Source organism: Anthonomus grandis, chromosome 18, assembly GCF_022605725.1.
Source record: "Anthonomus grandis grandis chromosome 18, icAntGran1.3, whole genome shotgun sequence".
NCBI lineage: Eukaryota > Metazoa > Arthropoda > Insecta > Coleoptera > Curculionidae > Anthonomus > Anthonomus grandis.
In genome coordinates this window covers 12,460,394-12,486,057 of record NC_065563.1, presented here as the reverse complement: position 1 = coordinate 12,486,057, position 25,664 = coordinate 12,460,394, and the positions used below count along the sequence as shown (strand labels likewise).

Below are 25,664 nucleotides of genomic sequence, written 5' to 3'. Positions count from 1 at the left end.
ACAATTAGTTCCTGGATCACCGTCATCCGTAGTACTTCCTCCAGCCATTATTACATTAGTTAATCACAAGTCCAAAATCACCCCGTATATGAAATAAATATAAGTTAATTCAGACAAATACTGTTTACAATAGAAAACCCGTTAATGTAAACACTGTAATTATCACGTACGTGCACTATATTTTATGTTATACTTATTACATAAATTAGAGAAATAAAAACTGAATTTTACTGATTTATGGCAACCGTGATTTTAAAATAAGTCAATACTTAGCTTGAGATGCAAAATTTTAAAAGACTTCTTTTGATATAAATTCTTAATCAAAAACTGTACTTTAACTCTCTGAAACACGCGAAAAACTATGGATCGCCTATCATACGTGTTAACTGTTTGGACTACTACTAGAGAATAATGTCAATATCTTGATTTTTAGTGTACGGATTTCAATAATTTTTTCAGTAATTACTTAAAAAGCCCTTGGAGTATCCTAAAAATCAATAACTACAACATTTCAACTACTAGAAATCGAGATATTCAGCTGCCAATAAGAGACTAATTATTTTATTTCTTCCAGGCACTCCAGTAAGAATTTTTCTCATTAGCACTCGATTAATTCACTGATATTAGTTCCACAGCTGAACTTCTCATATTCATACGAGGTGTTACTCAAAAGATTTTAAAGTCTTAGAAGAGTTATTAGGAATGTGTTCATTTCATTGAAAGGTCAAACCAAAGGAGTTGATATACTCAATGTACTTTTGGATGAGTGTGCAAAAACTGATTTGGACTTATCGAAATTATCGGGAGTTGCAAGTGACTCAAGTGCTCCTTCTCCTCTACTTTGCTGAAAAAGCGTCTGCAAGAAAAAAACATAAACGCTAAAGATCTCATGCAGTTTCACTGCATTATACACCAAGAAGCCCTCTGTTCTAACAAAATTTGAAAATGTCATGAAAGTGGTAGTTTCGACTCAATCACGGATAATTCAAACAATCTCTTGATGACATCGAAAGCGAATAAGGAGATTTTCTGTATTATACAGAAGTAAGGTGGCTAAGTCGTGGATTGACATTGGAACGAATTCTCAATTTAATAGAAGAACTTGGAATATTTCCGGCGGAATAGCAAAGGGATGTTCCGGAACTTAAAAATGCTCTCTTATTACCTGGTCCTCGTCCGGTACTGTTTGACCTCTTAAACGCCGACCGTTCCGCCATCTTTTGCTGATTAATCAGGGTCAGGATGCCATCGTAATTGTCCCTCGTCTTAAGGGCGCGGTCGCCCTCCTCCTCGCCGCCGCCGCCGCCGCTGGTGAAAATCTGCGGCGTGAATTCCGGGTCGCAGCGTAAAAACGTGCAGAGATTCGTGACGATTTTGTCGTTCGGGCAGGGGCTGCGGCGCCGACAGTGGTCCAGCAGGACGGCCAAGTGACGGCCGCTCGTCTTTTGCAGGTTTTCCTCCGGTTCGTACTTGATCGAGTCCATCAGGGGTTTTATTACCGGGTTCAGTTTGTCCGGGAGCGCTTTGAAGGTCACTATGGCCCCCGATAGGGCGGCTGAAAGGTAAACGGGGTTTAGTTTTTACGTTTTTTTGAAAATTGTTGAAAATGCGACATCGGCATGGCTGTTCTTGTAGAGAAAGATGTGATTTATAATTTAGCACTTTATAGTTTTTATGAGAAACCCACCGGGAAACACTGAGATATTATCTAGTTCACAGCATATTTATAGATTTTTCTCTTGAATTAAGGTACTATGAGTATCTAAGGTTAAGTAGAGCAGGGTAGATGAACCTTGTTGTATAGGTTTTTTACATCTGGACTTCGCCTCTTTTCACAATAGTACAATTATGTTTAGGATATAATTATTTGTGAAAATAAAGTTTTTATTATATTATTATCCTATCATATAAAAAATTTGAATATTACCGGTACATAGTGCAAAAATAATATCTGAAATTGCTTCTATTTTGGCAATTTTTGACTGCCTAAAGTACACATAAAACTAACTTTTTGGTGTATGTGAATTCGTCTGCTCTTAATTAATAAACTTATTGGTATTTTGGATTGACATCAGTGACCGGGTTAAGCCAATAATCCGCAAAAATTCACTCAGTTATATTTTTTTTGAACAAGCAAGTAGTTACGGATATTAGACGGTTTCCGAAAGCATTAAAAAGTATCACCGGTAACCACTAATTGACATGTATGACATTTGAATTGTTTAAATTAAAATTGCCATAGATATTGGCTCGGTTTATATTATTTATAGGTGGATTTTTTACAATAGAGCATCGTCGTCTAAGTCGCTGTCAGATCTGGAGGATTATAGGGCTTCAAAGTCCTCAATCACCCAATTTTTGAATAACGCTACTTAATTAAATTAGATATAATATTGTTGATCAAATATTAATAAAATACCTATAGTACCTATATAAAATGTAGTATTTTTAGGATTCCTGAATCCTGGAAGTCTGAATTAATGGCCTATTAGTTACCATATGATTAATTAGTTTCATTTGCACTCTACAGTTTTTGTGGTACGACCATCAGAAACTAAGATATTTGAAGATATGTGGCTTAAAGACTCAACATTTCTCAAAAACCGTTGATTCTACAAAAAAAAAACTATTTCGCTTATTATTATGAAACAAGATGAGATCTACACTGTAGCATTATATAAGTTTTGTGAAAAAACCATCAGGAACTGAGATATTTGATGATATATGCCTTAGAGACTCTCAAATTTAAAAATTCTCAATGTCGCCCAAATTGTGATCTGTGATTTTGCAATCTGCAGTTTTTGCGAAAAACCCATTAGGAAATGAGATATGTGACTTATCGACTATATTCCAAAAATTAACAATTTCCAAAAAAATGGTTGATCTAATTTATTTAATCGTGTAGTTTTTGTGAGAAAACCGTCAGGAACTAAGATATTTGAAAACTGTATTGCTAAATTTCAAATTTCTCAAAAATTGTCGGTTTTACAAAAAAATTAGATAAATAATTCTTGGTGGAGTAAGATGTGACCTACAATTTTACCCTCTATAGTTTTTGCGGGAAAACCATTACAAAGTAAAATATTTCAAGATAATATGTGGCTCAAAAACCTTATTAACAAAATTCAAAATTTCTCAAAAAGCGTTAAATTAACAAAAAAATTATATTAATCATTTTTATGGAGTAAGATGTGAACTACAATTTTGCACTCTACAGTTTCTGAAAAAAACCTATCAGGAATCGAGATATTTTAAGAAAGGTGGCTTGAAGACTGTATTTCAAAAACCGTTGATTCTAAGGAAAAATCATTTTCATTATTTATTATGAAGCAGGATAAGATCTACAATTTTGTACCCTACATTCTGAGATATTTTAAAATATGTGTTTTAGACACTCTATTTCAAAGTTTCTCAAAAACAGTTGATTCTACATCCTGTTCATCATTAATGCAAAGGGAGAAATCTACAATTTTATACTCTGCAGTTTTTGTAAGAAAACCGTCAGATATGTGTTTTGGAGACTATTTTCAAATTTCAGAATCTCTGTAAAACCGTTTATTTTACAAAAAAATCATATTCATCATTATTAAAGAGCAAGATGAGGTTTACAATTTTGTACTCTTGTAGTTTTTGTGAGAAAACCATCAGAAACTGAGATATTTGTAAAAACACTGTGGCAACCATCATATTTTCGAAATTCAAATTTTCTAAAAAAACCGTTGAATTTACAAAAAATTATATTAATCCTTGTTGTAGAGTAAGATGTGATCGACAATTTTGTACACAATTGCTAGGTTTTGTGAGAAAACCATCAGGAAGGTAGATATTTGAGACCTTTTTTGATACCTTAGTGACCCTCAATAAATTTGAAATTAACGAATTTAATTTGTCAGTTGGTATCATTAAAACTAGAATCGGGCAGTAACTTCTTCGGTAACTTTAGTTATCTTTCATAGGTAAGTCTGACTCCTAACAGTTTTTGCAGGTGTTGTAACTTTCAACATCTAAAATGTATATGTATTTAGTATTAATATGTCAACATTTTGAAACAATAAAAAGATTTATTATTATAAAATCTACCTACCCTTGGTACTGATCGTAAGACATCTCTGCTCGGTACCGGTCGATAAGGCAGCGCTCTGTATCGACCGTCTGCGATCCTGTAGACTCTCCAGCATTTTCGCTTTCATTTTGGCATTGAGCAAAACCCGTTCGGTCGACGGGCCCGTTAAACGTTCGATTAACGGCAACGTTAACGGCTCCTCGTTATATTCCAGCGGTACCTTGTAGTGGTTCAGGGTGGCGAGGAAATCGCGCGTTTCTTGCGCTAAACGCGTGAACCCGTGCGCGATTTCGTCGAAGTAAATCAACTCGTCTTGGCACTGGTGTAAACGTAACTTAAGGTTCGCCGGACAGTCTTCGATCTCGTTGTTCAGTTTCGCCCACTCGGATATAACCAAACCTGAGGAGTGAAGTTTTATTATCTTGAAACTTATTATAGATATTTGAATGAGACAATAAGCATTTGATTGGTCTACAGTAGTTGTTTTGGCCCAAAAGCGATTAGCCGACAAGTTTTTCAATTATGAAGGTTTCTGTGGGGCTAGGATTATCAGGCCCTGGAGCACACTGAACCTCAAAAACTACTAAAGATAATCAAATGAAACAAAAAGCTCGTGGCACTCTACAATTCCCGTAATATAGACCAACAAACTTACCAGTGACTAGTCTTTGCAGGGCCGACTTAGAGTTCAAATGGACTAACAAGACTTTTTCGTAACAGTCTATGGGTTTTTCGATGCCCTCCGTGTAAACTATGCCAGGGGCGGGTTTGACTATGTAGCAACTGAGCAGACCCAACATACGCGCGGCCATACATCTCACTTCCACGGCGTTCGCTTCCCTAGTGGCTAAAGGAGTCGTTTCCGTACCTTAAGAGACAGACACACAATAAGTAAAAGGACCATCAGCAGCGGGTACTTCCTTACCTCCAATGTAGTACTTGGGATGTCCGAGTCCATGGTCGAAGTTTCCTAAGATGGTGCCGTTCTTCCGGTGCGTTTTCGCGTGGATGAAATAATTGAGATCGAATGGCACTTTGGTCGGTTGCATGGTCAAAAACAACCAGACGGTTATGAAGGGACAGGCGGCGTGCAGGAGCTCGACTAGCCCGGAGTTTTTCACTAAATTGTTCCAGACGTCTTCCGCCACCTCTCTCACCTTAAAAAATGACAAACGTTTAACTATAACAAAACGCGAAAGAACTGCTGCAGATATTTGAATGAAACAGGAAGCATTTGATGGGTCTACGGTTGTTCTACAATTATTGTCCTTTTGGCCCAAAAGCGATTCGTCCAGAAGTTTTTGTGACACAGGATTGATTAGTGCAAGTATACCTGACTTAAGAATGAAGTTACTGTAAATAATTATCATACAAAGCAAAATTGGTAGCTATAACTAGGGAACGGTTTATCGACCAAGAAATTTTATTAAATGAATTTTGTAGGTTTTTTTGAGACGAACAACTTTTTCATTAACAATGTTGCAATAAATAAATGTTTTCACTTTTTTGGGTACTTTGGCGCCATCTACTTTTTGTAATTTTCATCGCAGCAAGTGGACTCAATGAGAACAGTTGTAGAAAATGATGTCACCGACATTTCTGTGGTCAGAGGGTAAAACTGCTTAAGTCAGTTTTTTGAGAAAATGGGATTATGTCATGGTTATATACCAATTTGTTTTTTTTTTCAAAGGGTTAAAGTTCCTAAGTCGTTTATTTACAAACACATGATTTATTTAACTTGAACATAACATATTAACTCCTATTGGTTTTGAGTAAAATGTCATAAAAATACTTAAGAACATAAATACACAGGAAAAATATGCGTGTAAATACTCCTAAGTATTCTTATAATGCATTTCGCACTAAAAAGTACGTTTTATGTGGGGAAATAACAACCTATTTTGACTTAAGCAGTTATACTCCAGATAAACACATGGATATTTGAGCCTTTGTCGACTTAAGCAGTTATAGCCATTTATAAAGTGCACCGCGTGTAAGTGCGTATGCAGAATTAAGCTGTTTTGAGAGATAAAAAAACGCGATTTTAGTTGAGCAGAGTGAAACGTTGTGTTTCAAGCAATTTGTTTATTGGCTGTTTATACGTATTGTTAGCTTTTTTGTGTTAATTACGTGTACGAGAGGCAAGAAAATAGTTGCCATGACTTTAAACGTCGAGAAGAGAGACAAGGATCACGGAAAAGGTAAGGAATAATATTAAGATAATAATTACCGTAAAATTTTTAGGTTAAGTTTGCATAGTTTCATTTTTTTATTGAAACATTTTTACTGTAGTTGGCGCAATTTAAATTAAAGATTCGTGAAAATATTTTTATTTTAAATGCGGATTAGGTCGTGTTCTAATATTTAAACAAACACAATGTTTTTATTGTTTTTTCTGTAACTGCGGTTTATCTGACTGAATTTACTTTACATGAAAATATCTTACAGACATTAAAAAACAAGAAACTGCAATAAAATTGTATTATTTTAAATAGATATGACTGTGCTTGAAGCTGCAGAGACCACAATACCTAAGGTAATAGCTGTTGAAAAGTTGTTTGACATTCCAAATGGATCAGGCAACGATTATATTGAGTTTGAGTCTTTAAGAAGCGATGGTATGTCCAATTATTATTTTTAATGGTTAAAATAAGCAGATTATTCTAATTTTAGAACCAGTAACAGAAGAGACTGTTTTAGAAGAAATTACCCTTGATATGCCAATTATCATTACTGAAGTAAAAACTATGAACAAAAATAAATCTGATCTGACTTATGGGGTATCAGAATTTCAAGATTATTATGGTGAGAGTATTTTGTATTTTGTTAGTAAAATACTGACATGTATAATAATAATAATAATAATAATAATAAATGCCTTTATATTACGAAAATAGTTACAAAAGTTATTATCCAAAAATGCGGCGAGATCTAGCCTGGGGCTACTCTATCTAACCGCACTGCTAACTTAACATACGAAAGCATAACAATGTAAATAATAAATAAATTGAATAAGTTTTAACCATTACGAAAAATATACAGAAAAAAAAAAGAAAAAAAAAGAGAAGCCTAAAATTATAAGAAACCTAAAATAGAATTTTGCTTATATCACATGACGTAATTAATTATTAAAATAATTATAATTATATCTAGTTTATAAAAGAAAAAAGTAATTAGTGATATAACTTAAAATTAAATGAAATATATATTTTTTATATTTTAGTTATTAGTTCGCAGTGTTAGAAAAGTAAGATTTGACAGCTTTTCGAAATAAGACAGCCGAGGTTTTAGCTTTAAGGTTATTTGACAATGAATTATATACCTTAACCGCACTATAACTGAAAGACCCTTGGAATTTGGAAGTTCTATGATTTGGTATCAAAAGGTTTGCAGAGTGGCGCATTTCACGGCCATGTATGCTGTTATGACTGGATAATTTGTCATATAGATATTGGGGAAGTTTATTATGGAGTACCTTATAAACAAGAACAGCCATATTGATTTTATAACGTTCATTCAAATTCAACCAGCCAGAGGCATGAAATAACGGGGTGACGTGATCAAATTTTCTTCTATCGTAGCAAAACTTTAGGCAAGCATTTTGTAGCTTTTGTAGGCTTAACTTGTCCTTTTGAGCAAGAGCTGGCCAGAAGAGTACACTACCATAGCTAATTAAAGAGAGAACCAACGAATCACTTAATTTGAGTTTAACATCAGAAGATAAAATATCCTTATGCATGTATAGAATTCTCAATTTATAATAGGCTTTTTGTAAAATACTGGAAATATGTTTTACAAAATTAAGCTGATTATCAAGAAGAATGCCTAGGTTTCTTTCGCAGTCAGATGGTTGTATAATATTTCCATCGATAATAACATTTAAATTCAAATGATAAGATTTAGGCATTCCAAAAAGTAATAGTTTAGATTTAGTACCGTTGAGAGCCAGCCCATGAAAATTAGACACCTGTACAATTTGATTTAAATCGGTATTAATGCGTGCTAAGCCAGTATTCAGTTCATTTATTGGAAAAGCTGAGTAGAGTTGGACGTCATCTGCATATTGGTGAGACTTGCAGTTATGCAGGAATTCAGAAAAATCACAAGTATAAATCGAAAATAGTAGTGGCCCCAAAATGCTGCCTTGAGGAACTCCCTGATTAATATTTAAATATTCTGAAAAGGTGGAATTTAAGCGCACTCTTTGCTTTCTATTACTTAAGTAATCACAAAGTAGACTCAGCGCCGACTCATGTAATCCAAAATATTTTAGTTTGGTAAGAAGAAGAGAGTGATCCAGAGTATCAAACGCTTTGCTATAGTCCAGCAGCACTAATGCAGTAACCTCTCTATTATCCAAAGCACTAAAAATATCATCACATACATGCAATAGTGCTGTCATGGTACCATGCTGCGATCGAAACCCTGACTGAGTACTAGGAATTATGGAATTAAGTCTAAAAAAATCATTTAATTGCATATACATGGCCTTTTCCAATATTTTAGAAAGGGTTGGCAATATACTTATAGGTCGATAATGAGAAAATTCCGTAGGGGTATTATTTTTTGGGATGGGCAGTAAATCAGCATTCTTCCATTCAGATGGAAATTTTGATAATACAAGTGCTTTATTAATTATAAAAGTTATACAGGGTGTTAAATAAGGAACTAAAAGTGAAATCATTTTAATGCCCATGCCATCAGAACCAGTTGCAGTAGATTTTATACTACAAATTATTTTTTCAACTTGCTTTTCAGAAACTTCTTTGAATTGAAATAGTTTCTTAACATTAGGGTGTACTTTATTGGTATACTTAGTTTTAAGGCCATTATTAGTGCATACCGTATTTACCTTGGGAATGCTATTAATAAAAAAAGAATTAAGTCCATCAGGTGTGTTTCGAGAATCGCTAATAATTGTGGAAGGAGAAACTTTAGATGTTATGTTAAGAGAATTCAATGTTTTCCAAAAACAAGTAGGGTTAGATTTAAATTGTTCATTCAAGTAGGCTTTCTTTTCGCTACGTACTGCACCCGTTACAAAATTCCTAATTTGTTTGTATTCATTAAGCGCAGCATCAGTTTTTAGTTTCTTATACTTCGTGAGGGCTTTTTGTCTAAGTTTCATCATAAATCGTATATTGTCAGTAATCCATGGAGCTTTATTTTTAGTGAACTTGGAGGTTTTAAAGGGCGCATGAATATCAAATACATCAATTACGTTTTTTTGGAAAAAAGTTACCATTTCATCAATATCAGTAAAGTTAAATATATTTTGCCAGTTAATTTTTAAAATGTCATTAAGAAAATCTACGAAATCAAAATTTGAATAGTCCCTGTAAGTACGTAAAGACTTTGGTTTACGGGTTTTTTCAAGTTTCAACTTACTTAATACTAAACAATGATCGGATATGTCATCCATATTAATAACCTGCACATCCGTGATTAAGCCAGGAGCCGAAGTAACAAGAACATCAATTAACTTGGCTTCAATGTTTGAAATTCGAGTTGGAGACTGAACCACTTGGGTTAAATTATATTTATTTAAAAGACTGTTAACACAAATATTTCCAGGGCTGCCAGTATCCAACATATCTACATTCAAATCTCCCCCAAAAACTACATTATCAGATTGAGTTAAAAAACTAACTATAGAATTTTCCAAATCGTCCAAACAAGAACCAAGATTAATAGATGGTGGTGGGTAAAGTGAACCAAAGATTATAACTTTGCCATTAATTTTTGCGCGGAACCATATTTGCTCTAAAACACTAAATTGTATATAGCTGGCGTCGTTGGTTTTCTATTTTGTACCACCTGGAAAAGATCTATTTTACCAATAGTAATGGAGTCACCTGCTTCTTGGATTAATTGTATTGCAGGCTATTGCACAAGTGGCATAAAATAAAATACCCATGGCTTTTTGACCTTAACTTTGTTGCCTTTTTTTACCTACATCAATATAATTTTTTCCAGAAAACAGAATCTTTGTTGAACAACCTGAAGCAGAAAGAGTCGCAACAGTAGACAACAATATACATATTGAAAGTCTGCCAATTACTATTATTGATGCAACAATGGTGACCAGTAACAAAACTGACCTTCCCTATGGGGCCACAGATTTTCAAAATACATATGGTAAGTGTATATTTTATATTCCCTTTTACTTACCTTAGAATTTTTAAGTGTGCATTAAAATTGTTTGTAGAAAGTTGTGAATTGGTTATACAGCCCGAGACCGAACCAATATCATCAAGAGAACAGAACGATCCGCAACTTCATTTAAATCTACTCCACCGTAATTCTCGTAAGAAACTTTTCTTTTAACAGAGTTTTACAACAATTAAAATTTTTTTTTAGAAATGACTCCAGTCTGTCATTTTCTTGATCATTCTGACGCTGAAGAAGACCCTTTTATCGGTGATGATCAACTCAATGATCCTGATTTTATACCTCCAATAGAAACGGATTCAGATCGCGATTCAGAAGAGCATATCATACCTCCGAAAAAAACTAAAATAAATAATCAGAACTCCGCAGGCGATAATCATCCGCAGCCTTTTGCTGTATTAAGTAAACGATGCCGAAAGATTAGAAATGAGAGAAAGGATAAAAGAAACTAATTGTAGAAAATGATGTCACCGACATTTTTTGTCCTTAACCTACCATTCTCGTACGCGTCGAGGTCACAAATTTCAAGTTAACCTCTTTCTATGCTCTTTTAACGATTTCCGCAAAAAAAAAGAGTGTGTATAGTCAAAATCGCTCTTATCGTGCGGGTGTATCGGATTATCAACGACAAACTTTTGTAGTTACGTTTCATTTCAATTTGCGCAACAACGTTTTTTAACTACAACGCGTCAGATAAACGAAACAGATATATGCAGCGTTAATGTATCAAAAGAAGATAAAATGATAAATGTCAGTGATTCTAAAACAATTACTTTCATAACAAACATGCCTGTCTCGTTTCGATTGACGGATGACATTATTTGTCCCAAGATAATTTAAATTTCAAATTATGGAAAAGAAAAAGCCTTTTTGTAGATTTCTAAATCCTCAAGCCAAAAAAAATGGTACTTAATTACTTCGAGAACGAAAAAGAAAATAAAGGGTTGCCTAAGAATGTACAAGAAGAAGTAGGTAAAGCGCTTGGAATTAGTTTAAGAATGGTGCAAAAGGTTGTATATGAAAACAAGAACAATCTTATTCCCAAGAAGGAAAAAAAGTGTAAAAGGAAGAAGCCGAAGACTGAAGATTTAAGTGAATGTGTAAAAATGGAAGTAAGGGATAGGATTTATGAACTATATAGGCTAAAAACAAATATAACGCTGCCATTTCTGAGGGCTGTTTTAAAGCAACGCGGCACTTTGGAAATTGGACTTTCTGCTTTATCAAAATTAATTAAAAGCATAGGTTTTCGCTATAAAAAAGACTGCAATAGAAGATATTATTATTTGTGTGAACTACCAAATATTGTGAGCCAACGAATAGGATTTTTAAGACTATATACACAAAATGAAGAACCAAAGTTAAGGAAAGTGGTATTCTTAGATGAAACTTTGATATTTTCACCGGGGAGTGGAATAAAAACTTGGCAAGATGAATCTGTGAAAAGCGTGAAAAGAAAAAAAGGATGTGGTCAGGGAAAACGATTTATTATTTTACATGCCGGGTCTTTAACGGGATTCGTTCCAGGTGCAAGTACTTGGTAATGCAACAATTGACGAAGTTGATTCTGTAAAGTTTTTAGGGCTAACTGTTGACAACTCGTTAAAATGGGACACACATATTGACTTTTTATCAAGAAAATTAAGTTCCGCTTGTTTTGCGTTAAGATCAGTTTCTAAGGAGCTTAGCCTGTCTACTTCTAGAACAGTTTATTTTGCCCTTTTTGAATCGCACCTTCGATACGCCCTTCCATTCTGGGGTACATGTAGTGCAACTCAATTTGACCGTATTTTTAGACTACAAAAGAGAGCTTTACGTTATACACTGAGACTTAAATACAGAAGTCATTGCCAGCATTTCTTCAAAAAATTTCAAATATTAACTTTTCCATCTTTATTCATATTTGAGTCCCTTTGTCTAATACGCAAACACGGTTCAGCATCTGATAGGCCTTCCCATAGTTATCTACTTAGATACACGGAACATGATCTATACCTGCCTACCCCACATTCAGAGTTGGTCAAAAGTTCCATATTATATAATGCAAAAAAAATGCACAATCATCTGCCATTGGAAATTAAATCCATCACATCTTTTTTTGCATTTCGTAAAGCATTAAAAGCATTCTTACTGGAGAGAGCTTTTTACACAGTTAACGATTTTTTTTTGTAATCATTGATTTGAAATTTCGCACTAGCAGATTATGTATTTTTACTATCTGTACATGTTTAGGTATACTGCTTTTTGTAGCTATTTTAGGATTTTTTATAATTTTTTACTTTTTTAAACATTTTTTTTTAACGTAGAGAGATTTTTTAATGATCTTTTTTTTTGACATTGTATACATTAAATTGTATATTTTATAATAAAATTTTTGACTACTTACAATTTCTAAATTGTATTAATCTGTATATATTGTAGATAATCTATTCTATTTATTTATTTATATTTTTTTTTAAATTTTGTTTTGTTTTTCTTTTTTTTTAATTGTGTTTTGTTTGCATTTTTGTGTCTTTTTTGTTTTACAGCTTTGTCTACAAATTGTAACAATTTCTTGACAATAAAGCATTGATTGATTGATTGATTTAATTATTTTTTCTATGTCTAAAAGTATGGATTATCATGACAATATGAATTGCGAAATGTTTGAAAAATGGTTAAAGGAACAGTTAATACCGAACTTGCAAGAACCTTCCTTAATAGTATTAGACAATGCGTCGTATCATTCAAGAATTTTCAATAAACAACTAAATGGAAGTTGGAGAAAAAGCGAAATTTATGAATGGTTAGTAAAAGAAAATCAGAATCCCTTTTGCCATATATGCTAAAATCCGAATTTCTTTCAATTGCAAAATCGCTGAAAAGACCAAAAATATAGTTGGATCAATGGATCTTTGCGTTTACGTCATCACGCGTTCAAGGTCGATGTTTATATGAATCAATCAGTTGTCAAACCAGCATCAGTGGCGGCGGCATTTAATTTTGAAACTTAAAAAAATAATAGGTTTTTATGCTCAATTTCCGTGGCGGCGATTTTCGCCAGAGATGAAATCTGCGATTCTTTGAAATTTGTTTTTGGTATATTGTCACTTTTAGGGCAGCTAATTTATTTATAGCTATTTGCTGTCTATTTCAACCTGCTGTTCTTTATTACTGGTAGAATATTTCTTTAAATTACTCACGTCTTTTCTACTTATAAATGCAATAGGTACTTCATAGAATTTTTGAGATACATATTTATTTTTAATTCCAAGTTTTTGACCAAAGGTACTTCATACATAGTGTCTTTTAGGACCTCATAAAAGTTATCATAAGATTTTTTTTTACTTCACAATAAAATATTTATAACAATTTTTAATAAAGAAAGATTTTCATCGAAAATAGACAGTATACATATTATATAACAATAAATTTCCATGAACTTTATTCCTTTAAAGCTCATGAAAAGCTTTGTATAAAGGTTTGAGACATAATTATAATGTGTTCATGAGCGTTTTAAACAAAACCATTATTATTTACTTTATTGCAGTCCTATTTCTAAAAACAAGTTATTGACAAAAAAAACAAAAAATGAATCAATTGTACCTCCATTTAAATTTTTCTTTTTTTTTACAAACAAGAGATATAGCATATTATGATAATATGCTAAAAGAAATGGAGCAACCCGTCTATTATACCGTAACCCAAATATTATTACACCAAAACATTTTTTTCAAAACAAGTTTTTTCTCATTGAACAAAAAAATATCAATAAGTTTAAGATAGAAAATTCAGTTATGAATAATCACTGTCACTATCTTCCGAGCTAGTTTCACTGTTTAAACTAATCAGAATTTGGGGTATCTCTTCAATAATGACTTCCCTATCATACTAGTCCTTGATTATTTTTTCAGTGTGGCAAACCTTAGCGTTCCATACTTCTGGTGTACATTTCTCTAATGATTTTTTCCACATATCCAGTACATTTTCATAAAGATGAAAATGTAAAAAACTTGTGTCTTTATGAAAGAACTGCAAAAAACTATTTCAATAGAGCTTCAACGAAACACAAAACACAACGATAAACAGTAAATAACAAAACAAATCAAATTTCTCTAAAACTCTTTGGCAAGGCAAAGCAAAGTCGAGAACATAAACAAACATGGTTGCTTGTGGTTGCAAATGAAGATCTAAGATGTACAAAGAACTTTCCACAAAATGTACTAAACACGAGGTGCTATTACAGCAAATTCTAAATTAAAACTTGTTTTATTTACAAGCCCTGGTTTCCTTTGTTCATTAAAAGAAAACAAGTTATTTTTTAATATCTAAACATAAAACACATATTATACCAGTATACTTCTATATAAAAAATGTATTATATTTAGTACATTTTTGCGAAAACGGGCACCCTCCCGGAAGGAAATAATCGATTTTAAAACCCGACGGGGAGCCAATGATGTTGAAAGTTTATCATAGACATGCGATCGGATGTTTGTCCTTGTCTAACTCATAACTGTCTCTCCGACAGTAGGTCGAGTATTTTGAAGACTTACGTTCTGTGCTCTTTCTCATTTGATTTGTCTAAATTAGAAAGAGAGCGGATGAGAAACAATTGTGTTGAGTTGAATGATTGTTTAGTGACGTGAACGCAAAGATCCATTGATCCAATTATATATGCTGTTGCCGAAATAGTACGTGAATATGGCTATGAAGTATTAAGATTGCCACCATACCATTGTCAGTTTAATGCCATTGAGCTTATATGGGCAGGGTCAAAATCTTATTATGAGAAGCATGTGGGTGCTGGGCTTAGATCTGACCAGGTTGAAGCTGTTTGGAATGAGGCATTGAATCACATCACAAAGGAGTATTGGCGGAAATCAGTGGATCACACAGAAAACATTATTAGAACCTGGTGGAAGAGAGAAAAAGTTGAACCATTGATCATTGCTCCATTTGAAGAAGATTTGGAAAATGACGAAGAGTTTTCCCACTCTATTACCGTTGATTGAATATTTGGGAAGATACGCAATCCTGTGTTAAAAAGTGTACCCAGTCGACTATCGGATTGCCGTTCAGTTTCGTGCACCGTGTGGTGCTGCCGCGAAGCATCAAATCTAGGAACGATTTATCTTAGCTGCGTGGACTTGGCTTTTGGCTTCTTTGAGTCAGGTTTTCAACGACGCTGGAATCTCCGGTTACGCGGCCGTGTTGGATATTTTTTTAAGATATGGGATGATGCTGCCAACCATGTTTTTATTATTTTTTTTTGAACATACAGCACGGTGTCATTTATGTGGTGGTCAAGTGATAAGTGATATACTTAAGGATGGAGGCATATTGATTTCTTAAAAGTTAAATTTTAAAAACAAATAATTACTTACCAAAATATGTTTTTGAGACAAAAATTAATACAAAAATATATATAAAAAGCTATTTTTACAAAATTACCAACAAAGTTTAATACAAGTTATAATTCCAACAAACATTATGTTTCCTCCATTTTGTGTTCAAGAGGGTCAAGTTTTTAAATAAAAAGCCCGTTGCACTTAATTAACTAAAAACTAATATACAAAAAATATGTGGAACAAATTTTAAGATATAAGTACATAGGTTTCACGTAAATATTATAAAGAATAATTGAAATAATTCATAAGACTTAATACCGATGGTAATATAACTTCTTGATCAATAATTGTTTGTAAAAAGTCCCCCATTTTGTCATGTGATTCAATATCTGAAAAATTGTGCAGCGTAGTGAGATCTGTAAAGTAAGGGGTTGTGAGTGAGGATGTTAATAGAAATAGAAAATAGGTCACATTTTAAGTTTTAAGCAACACAGGAAAATTTTTAATTACCAGTTGTTACAACTATACTTAAAACTATAAAAAGATACCTAGTAACAAAAAAAAAAAACATTTTGTTTAAAGACCCCGCATCACGGTTATACAGGACGTCAATAGAGGTGGTATAATTAGAGGAAAGTTAAGCAATATAGTGTCCTTTTATAATAAAATCTAAATACTTCCTAAATTTTGCAAAAAACTGAAATTTGGCAAAATCATTTTATTTTTTTTTCTGGCGTTATTTCAAAATATATGACAAAAGTATTTATTAAATGAATAAATTATTGTGACCACTTTTTCTGGCCTATACGATGACACCTTTAAATTTAAAATACGACGTTCTGTCTTTAAAGAGCCATCATCAACTTGTTTTGTTTTTCTTTGTCGGCGCTGTATTGACCATTTGCAGTTTAACGACGCGGGAATCTTTGGGCGCCCGGCCGTTTTGTTATTTTTTTAAGACAAGGGCGATGATGATAACAGCGCTTTTATTTATTTTGTTATTGCCGATATTTAAATGCGCTGTGATCTCGCATAAATAACTAGATAAATGTGGTGGTCAAGTAATGTATTGGAAGGTGCTATCTTTTACAACTTAAATTTTATGAACAAATAATTACTTACCAAAATCCTTTTTTGAGACAAAAATAAATAAATAAAAACAAAACAAAAGAGTAGGGTAGTGAGATCTGTGAAGTACACTTTTTTTGGGCAAAAATATTGAAAAATAGATACCTTTAACTGAAATTAATATAAAAATAAAATCGCAAAATTTAAAAGGTTTTGAATAAGGGTGTAACAACACTATAAAATATAGAAAATAGGCCACATTTTAATTTGCAATACAGGCAAACACTTAATTACTAATTCTTAAAACTAGAAAAAGTTAATAAGAAAAAAAAACAAATATTTTGTTTAACAGTATGAAGGGTCTCATCGCGATTATACAGGATGTCCAAAGTAAGGATGAGCAGTAAATGGTTTAATTAGGCGAAAGTTGCGCAATATAAATGCAATGATTGAATAAATGCAATCTAAAAATTGGAAAAATGCCAAATACTTTCTAATATTTAGGAAAAAGGTGAAATTGGGCAAAATGTTTTTTTATTTTTTTCTGGCGTTATTTGAAAATATAAAATAAAATCATTTATACATTGTTATAAACACTTTCTCTCATTTACAAGTTAACATCTTTAACTTTTAAATACGACGTTCCTTCTTTAGAGAGTCATAATCAACTTCTTTTCTTCTTGTCGACGCCATGTTGGCCACTTGCAGTTTTGAATAACCCTTTTAATTACTTTTTCAACGAGGTAATTTCTAGTGAGTAGTTGGAATCATCCCTATTAAATATTATATACCTCTCTCTCTTTTAAATACAATTTCGAATTTCAAAAAATTCAAAACATACTTTATTCATAAATACATGGTACCTACTTGTTGACATGGTACTTCTATGATAAAATAGGCACATTAATCGACATATTACTAACACATAATTTAAAAACAATACACAATAGTGGGTTCAACATACTAGTATAAACACAAAATGTATTTTCAATTTCAAAGCAAGACGACTTAAAAATTTTTTAGAGTAACATCACAAATTCTAACCTTTACATCTTTACTAAAAACTAATTATATACTATTGGCCTATTCCTAACTATCTTCAAAAAATTTTTATGCTCAAGTAAATAAGAGAATTCTTAGTTTACTTTTCGGGATGGGCATTGGAATATTGTATTCTTTTCTGATATTATAATGTTTTAAGGAGCCATTATTTTGAAGATACAATTTATATTTTTTATATATTAGGCAAGCAGACTCAACAATAAACAAGCAACACAAGGAAAGTATCTTTAAATAGGGGTCTGCATGTCCTGTGGAGTTTATGACACATATATTTAATGGCTCGTTTTTTCAAAACAAACATCGAGTCAAAAAGCCGTTTACTAATGCAACTCCAAAATGTTATTCCATACTGTAGGTATTTTTGTATGAAAGTAAGTTCCAACTTTCAACAAAAAAAAAAATAGACCGTTTTTGCAGATATCAATAACATCATAACATCATAACTAACAGCATAACATCGTCTAGCCAGTTTTTGCCTCCTGACATATCTCCATAAAACTTAGGTTTATGATCGATAACAATTCCAAGAATCTGTTAAAATTATTCACTTCCAATTCTTTGTTGTGAATCATGAACTGCTCTGAACATAAAAACTTAACAATTAAGTCTTATCTATGTTTAAAGACAACAAATTAGCATCAAACCACTATTTAATCATTAATAAATCTTTAGAAATTGTTCTTGTTAATGTGCTTTTATTATTGTCTGCCCATAAGATAGTGGTGTCATCTGCAAAAATAGTGAAGAATCCTTTTATCTGGAGAGACGCCAGGTCATTTATATACAATAGAAATAAAATAGGACCGAGAAACGAACCCTGCTTACTACACAAAGTTCAGACAAACTGCCATTTGGCCAAACAAACTTTTTTCTGTCTAACGAAACAAAATTTTAACCATTCTAGAGCAACTCCCCTAAACCCATATCTACAAAGCTTACCGAGCAGTATTCCATGGTTGACACTGTCAAAGTCTTCAGAGAAGTCGCAGAATACCGCTGCAGCAAAGTGACCTTCTTCAAGCTCAAATATAATCTCTCCAGGAATGAAAACATTACTCGACATTCATTTAATATGTTATTTTTTTTAATTAGGAAAGCTACCATTCGTACTATAACCAGTTTCTCAATAACTTTAAAGGCTTTTTAGGCTTTATTTTTATCTTTTTCATGAATGAATTTCATCATGAAAAGAATTATTGAAAATACTTAAAACACTAAAGACCATAAACATAATATATTGATTTAAAATTTTCTTAAAGTAAAAAAAAGAAAAAGGGAAAATGGCTCTCATAGACATGAAGAGACAATATATTTAAGAGTTTTGATTGATTTTTGTAGATAAAATAGATAATTTTCTGTGGGGTTTATAATTAGATTTTTTTAAAGATTTTCTAATAAGATTTTGAGATTCCCATTTTAGGTTGTTATAAATCAAAGTCTTAATTAATAAATGCAAAAATTTATCAATATGCTGTGGACATAGGTTTGGTTTATTTATATTTATTTTATCTAGTAATATTTTATTAATTGACTTGCATATATTATTATTTACTTTTAGAGTATAATAAAGTTCATTAAAGGATTTTATTGTGTTTTGACATAAATTTGAAAAATTCTCTGATGGGTTTATTAGAGAAGATACATTATTTGATTTAGCAAAGCTTTTATTAATTAAAAATATTTCTATCTTAAAAAACTGAGAACATTGTTTTTACATTTTCTTACATTATTGCACCCACGATACGCACACTGATTAATTTTGCCTAAAGGAGCCATTGTCTCACAAACTAAACACATTTACATATATCTATCTATTTGTGATTATGATATCCAAGAAAAATTTTTAACAACTACGAAATTGCAATACGGCAAACACGAACCTGTGCAAAAACTCTCCCACACGACTCGGATGATCGGCCGATTACTAATGAGAAGCGACGGACGAAATTATTTTCGCGCATACTGGAGAGAATCGCCATCTATTTTTCACGCATATTTGCGGTCACGCTTTAGCCCATAAGGTTGCGTATCTTCCCAAATATTCAATCAACGCTATTACTGATAATGATAGTTATAATTACTTAGTTTCTGTTTTTAGTCAAATTTGTTACTTCATTTTAACACATTCACTTAAATCTTCAGTCTTCGGCTTTTTCTTTTTACACTTTTTTTCCTTCTTGGAAATAAGATTGTTCTTGTTTTCATAATACAACCTTTTGCACCATTCTTGAACTAATTCCAAGCGCTTTAGCTACTTTCTTCTTGTACATTCTAAGCAATCCCTTATTTTCTTTTTCGTTATTAAAATAATTAGTTTTCTTTTTGCATTTCGTTTATTATTTAGGTATGATTAGAAAGTACAAAAATTTTATTTTAAACAAAGCTAAGTAAATAAATTGGTGAGTGCGCTGGGAGCACAGAATAAACGATCTCACAGAAGCGAAGGCTAGCTCTTTTTACCGAACCGGTTTTTCGTTCAGGCTCCTCCCATTTACCCCGATTCTAACGGGTACAACTGTCGTCGCCCACGTGGATCGGGTCATAATTAGTGTATTAGTACGAGCGTTAGTGTGTATATTTGCGATATTTTGTAATTTGCCGTTTTTTATTTTATTTTTGTTAAGTAGGTATTACACATTACCTTGTTTTGGAGTTTAACTCTGTGCTCTGTGACTTTGTTTTTTCTTTCATTTGTGTTGTGCTAAAAACTTAAAAAAAAAACACTAAAATGCCAACTTTTTGTGCGTATAGGGGTTGTTTTGCCAAAAGCGTCGCTGGAAAGAGTTTATTTTCGTTTCCTAGGGATATTAGAAGTGTGGTGAGCAATAACAATAATAAAAGAAAGTAGGTATAGAAAATTTAAATTATTATGTTATATTTATTATTATTATGGTTGTTTAAAAGCTTTGAGAAGTTCAGAATATTCCCTAATTAATTTATCGTGCCATGCAAATAAATACAGAATAAACATTATTTAATTTTTTTTAGAAACAATTTATTTAACCACAATAATACAATGTATAACGAGTTTTAACAATTTCTCCAATCAGTGTTTGAAAACACTGGCCCCGAGAATAACAAAACAGTAATTAATTATCTATAGTAAACAAATGTTGCAATGTTGCTTATAATTTTTTATACATAAATTAATTAACATTTTTTAAATCTTTTAATTTTTTAACAAAAATCTATAGTTATTTATATCTTTTATACAATGAGGTAAACTATTAAATGTTTTAATTGCATCTGTAATTGGATTTCTTAAACCTATGTTAGTTCTTGTAGAAACTTGATAAACATTATTTAGTGATCTTGTTTGATGATTATGTACATTATGGTAAAACATAATATTTATGTTACTTTTTTGTCTGTTGTTTATAATTTTATATACAAGTTTACATTGTTCTATCTCCAATATCACTTTTAATTTGTTTAAACTTAAATTTGAATAAATTGTATTAGAACTTGTAAGCCAATCAAAATTAAACAAAATTTTCAAAATTTTATTTTGCAAAATTTGAGCCTTATTAAAATTAACTTCACCGCACATACCCCATACTGGCAAGAGGTACCTAAAATGTGTGAGAAAGAAGGCATTATAAATTTGAAATTTACTTTTTTCAGACAAATAATCTCTACTCCTATATAAGGCAGATAGCATTGGAACTGTTTTATCAAAAATTTTGTTTAAGTGTAGTGACCAATTTAAATTTTCATCTATTTGCAAACCTAAATATTTAATATTCGACACTTTTTCTAATACTACAGTATTAATATTAATATTTAGATTATTGCTGACTGACTTATTTTTTTGTTTGAATATCATGTATTTGGTTTTCTCAATGTTAATTTTTAATTTATTTGAAAACAGCCATTTAAGATAACATTTTAGGTCATTATTAATAAGTTGTGTTAAAGAAGTTTCATCTGTTCCAGCATATACCAGTACAGTGTCATCTGCAAAGGTAAAATATCTTGCTTTTAGCTTGGCTAACTTGAGATTCAGTACATAAAGAATATATAAGAGAGGTCCAAGAACGGATCCCTGTGGTACCCCGTAGGTGTTAGATAACCATTCACTAATAATATTGTCAAGCTTTACGTACTGTTTTCTGTCATACAAATATGTTTTAATTAAGCTGTACAATACATTTTTAAATCCCATTTTAAATAATTTGTCTAAAAGAATGTCTATGCTTACTACATCAAAGGCTTTTTTTAGATCTATGAAGACAGCTATAACTATTTGTTGTTTATCTAATGCCATTGAAATACAGTCTACAAAATCCACAACCGCACCAAGTGTACTACTGTTCTTTATAAAGCCATATTGATATTTATCATTCAATAGATTGCAAGAGTTAATGAAAGATAACATTCTATTTTTTATTATTTTTTCAAGAATCTTGGAGAATACACTAACGACTGAAATGGGCCTGTAATTATTCATATATCTTTTATTACCTGACTTAAAAAAAGATGTAATTTTACTTATTTTTAACTCTGATGGGAAAATCCCTTTTTGTATAGTTTTATTAATTAACCGTACTAAAACAGGTATCATGTATTCTCCAAGATTATGTATGTCCCTAACCGTAATATCGTCATATCCAGGTGCTGAGTTTATTTTTAGTTCTTTTAAAATTTCTGATATTTCCTCTTTATTAGTTAATGTTATAGAAATAGAACTATCATTGTAAACTTCATCAATAGAAAAAATCTCGTTTGATAGTTGAATCTCCGTTTCCAAATCTTTAACTATTGATTCACCGACCTGAGAAAAATATGTATTTAAATTATTTGCAATGTCAAGCTGAGAATTAATAATGTTATTTTCAATTATTAATTCATTAATTATTACTTTAGATTTATTATTTTTTATTAAGCTGTTGATAAATGCCCATTGCTTTTTTAACATTATCTCCAGCTAAATTCCATTGGGTTTGAAAATACCTATTTTTTAAAGCACGTATTTTATTATTAATTTTATTTTTTATGTTTTTAAATTCAGAGACAATAGTTAGGTTTTCGGGTTGGTTAATTTTCTTTTTGTATATTTTATCTCTTTTTTTGATAAGCTCAAGAAGTTCAATATTTATCCAGGTGTTATTTTTTCGTATTCTTAATTTTTTTGTATATTGAGATTTATTTTTACATTCATTAATTAAATTAATTAATTCTTGAAAAGTTGTTACGTTAATGCTTAATATTTTTTGTATAAATAAGTTTACAAATTTTTTATAATCTACAGATTTGACTTCATAATCTACTTTTGGTTTATAAAATTGCACAGGTGTTTTAATATCAAGCAATAGAAGTTTGTGATCTGAAATTGCATTTTCTTTAACATTAACTTTACAACTTAAATTACTACTATAATCGCTAAGAACATGGTCTATAAGAGATTTTGATAAACTGGTAACTCTAGTAGCGCATTCCTCATTTATCGAGTTATTAATTTTAAAATTGTTTAATGCTATTAAATCTTTGTACTCTTTGGTTACTTGCGAAACATCAAGCAAATTAATATTCATATCTCCAACAACTAAATGATTTTTAGGGTGAGTACGCATAATAGATTCTAAATATGGGAAAAAATTACCACTATAACAGTGGGTGGTTTATATATAACACTTATTTTTAAGTTTTGTTCCCCTAAGCTAATACATATCCAGTTTATTAACTCACCCTTCCTTGATTTCTCAATTTCACGAAACTTAGTAGATTTTTTCACATAAATTGACACACCACCCCCCTACCAGCTCTGCAGGAATGAACAGCATTAAAACCATCCAACTCAAACAGAAATGTTTCACTTTCTTCTAACCATGTTTCAGCTGCCAATAGTACATCCCAATTTTCACTCACAACCAAACACTGCACCAGATCCAGTTTATTTCTTATACTTTGTAAGTTCATGTAAGCAATTTTTAGTTGTTCACGAGGCCTCGCTAGTTTTCCAACTGACTTTTATTATTGATAAGGAGAACTTTTGAACTTTCGTCTTTCCTCAAAAAGATATTACCATCGCCAATCCATAGGAACTTAAAATTTTGATCTTTCTTAAAAGCCTTAGCTGCCATGTATAAATCAAGATTAGTTTTTGTAAGTTCATGGTTGAGAAAGATTTTATTATCCGTAGTATATCCCAAATCTGAACTTTTTAGGCCAAATTTCTTTTTTGATTTTAAAATTTTTGTTTTAGTTGATTCATCCTCAAAGATGACTTTAACAGGGTTATTTTTATTCTTATCCCTGCCCAATCTATAAACAGTAAATTTGTTTACGTTTGGGACATCAAGATAATTGGCAATTTTATTTACAATTTCTCGTTCTCTTTGTATGGGATTCCTTGCACCAACAAATTGTTTTTAAGTTCCTTTTGTTCATTTTTATTTAACTGTTGCTTAATTTGACCAAGTTCATCCTGTAATTCCTTATTTATTTTAAGTTGATCATCATATTTAGTTAATAAAGATCTGTACTCATTTTCCATCTTTTCCAATTTTGCCATAATATCGGCCAGAGTGTAATCCCTCTTTCCACGTAAAGCAGAACCAGGTCCATCTTTGGTGTTACATTTGCCACAGAGCCACTCGTCCTTGGATTTGCTTAATTTGACATAAGTTTTATTTGACATAGACAAGCATTCTCTATGCTTCCATATGTTGCATCTGTCACATAGTAGTGCTTGATGATACTAAATTTGAAAAATCTTTGTAGAACGATTTATAAACAGAACTTGAATTTATTTAATTTAATAAACATATATGTATATACCTAAACCATATGTATCTATGTATGTGTACATACGTGCAGGTACATAACATTGTACATAGATAAAAATATTAAGGTTGATTTAGGTATACAGTATTTTTATGTGATAAAGAATAATGACTTTAATTTTTAATTAACTATCTTTTTATGGACTAGTTTACCCATGCAAGTGCATAATATAGTAGTAGTAAAACCCTTAAAAATCTTATATTTTGTTCCAGACTATCATAATGGGCGGCGACTATACAACGTATAATACCTTTATAACATATGGACATATGTGTGGTACCTACATATGTTTATAATAATACATACATATATATTTTTATATATTAATATATAAAAGCCGATGATACCTACTCTTAAATGTGTTGTGTTTAAAACATACGAGAAAACATACCTGCGTATAAACCTTCCAGCTAAAATTTAATTTAAAAATACCTACCTATGTACATATGTATATGTATATTGTTAACATATTAACATCACACAAATAGCAGACTTTTTCTCAGCTAGTGCCTTACTAAAGGCAAATATTATTTACCATTATCATAAAACAACTAACACAAAAATTCCATTCCAAAACAAATTAAAAGTATACTCACCTACACCTCTATCGTGTATCAAAATTATCAAATAACAATTTTTATAAAAATAATAATTATTATAATTATTCTAAAAAGCAAGGACCAATATAAGCCTTAACAAAAAAAAATCCTATTTGAAATGTAACTAAATTTTGTAGTTTGCTCCCGTATTATATGAATATAACCATTTTGATTTTAAAAATAAAAGCACTTCGTTCGGTGTATGCGTTTACTACAACTTTACGAGATATCTCAGTGTATTTGCGCCGGGTGCATCTGTCAGTTGGGCTTATAAAAAACTGGTTCACGGATATCAAAGGAGCCGACGCAAGCCTTCGCTTCTGTGAGATCGTTTATTCTGTGGCTGGGAGATAGATATGCCCGGCGCATTCTCCATTTTTTTAATAGTTAGTTTCAATCTTTTTTTGCCTTGTAATGTGTAAATAAATAAATATTCATAAGAAAACGACATTTTAAAGAACTGTCGTAGCTCCCCTCATATTTATCTTTTTAAAAAAAGCTAAGTAAATAAACTGAGAAATGCCCGCCGCATTTACCAGTTTTTTTTTAGTTATTTTTTATCTTTTTTTGACTTTTAACTGATAT

General features: G+C 31.5%; 2 protein-coding genes across 12 annotated transcripts in view; one reads left to right on the top strand and one right to left on the bottom strand.

Annotated features, from left to right (window-relative positions):
- Window positions 1–12,534, top strand: part of LOC126746784 (DNA fragmentation factor subunit beta) — a 148,153-nt gene extending 135,619 nt beyond the window's left edge. Inside the window, exons 6-8 of one of the 2 annotated variants that reach the window (XM_050455179.1) lie at window positions 10,040–10,201; window positions 10,272–10,361; window positions 10,424–12,534. In XM_050455179.1, the coding sequence (XP_050311136.1) occupies window positions 10,040–10,201; window positions 10,272–10,361; window positions 10,424–10,686 (515 nt within the window). In that variant the 3' untranslated portion in view covers window positions 10,687–12,534. Of the gene's footprint in view, window positions 1–10,039; window positions 10,202–10,271; window positions 10,371–10,423 lie in introns of both variants that reach the window. The other variant, XM_050455178.1, reaches the window with a different exon arrangement.
- Window positions 1–25,664, bottom strand: part of LOC126746762 (TATA-binding protein-associated factor 172) — a 138,169-nt gene that overhangs the window by 37,623 nt on the left and 74,882 nt on the right. For 2 of the 10 annotated variants that reach the window (XM_050455101.1, XM_050455105.1), the window contains exons 11-14: window positions 4,989–5,220; window positions 4,719–4,931; window positions 4,085–4,462; window positions 1,166–1,555 (exon numbers count right to left, since the gene is read on the bottom strand). The exons of 4 other annotated variants lie outside the window; for them this stretch is intronic. In XM_050455101.1, coding sequence (XP_050311058.1) covers window positions 1,166–1,555; window positions 4,085–4,462; window positions 4,719–4,931; window positions 4,989–5,220 — 1,213 coding nt within the window. The remainder of the gene's footprint in view (window positions 1–1,165; window positions 1,556–4,084; window positions 4,463–4,718; window positions 4,932–4,988; window positions 5,221–25,664) is intronic. 4 more of the 10 variants (XM_050455104.1, XM_050455107.1, XM_050455110.1 and 1 more) reach the window with 4 other exon arrangements.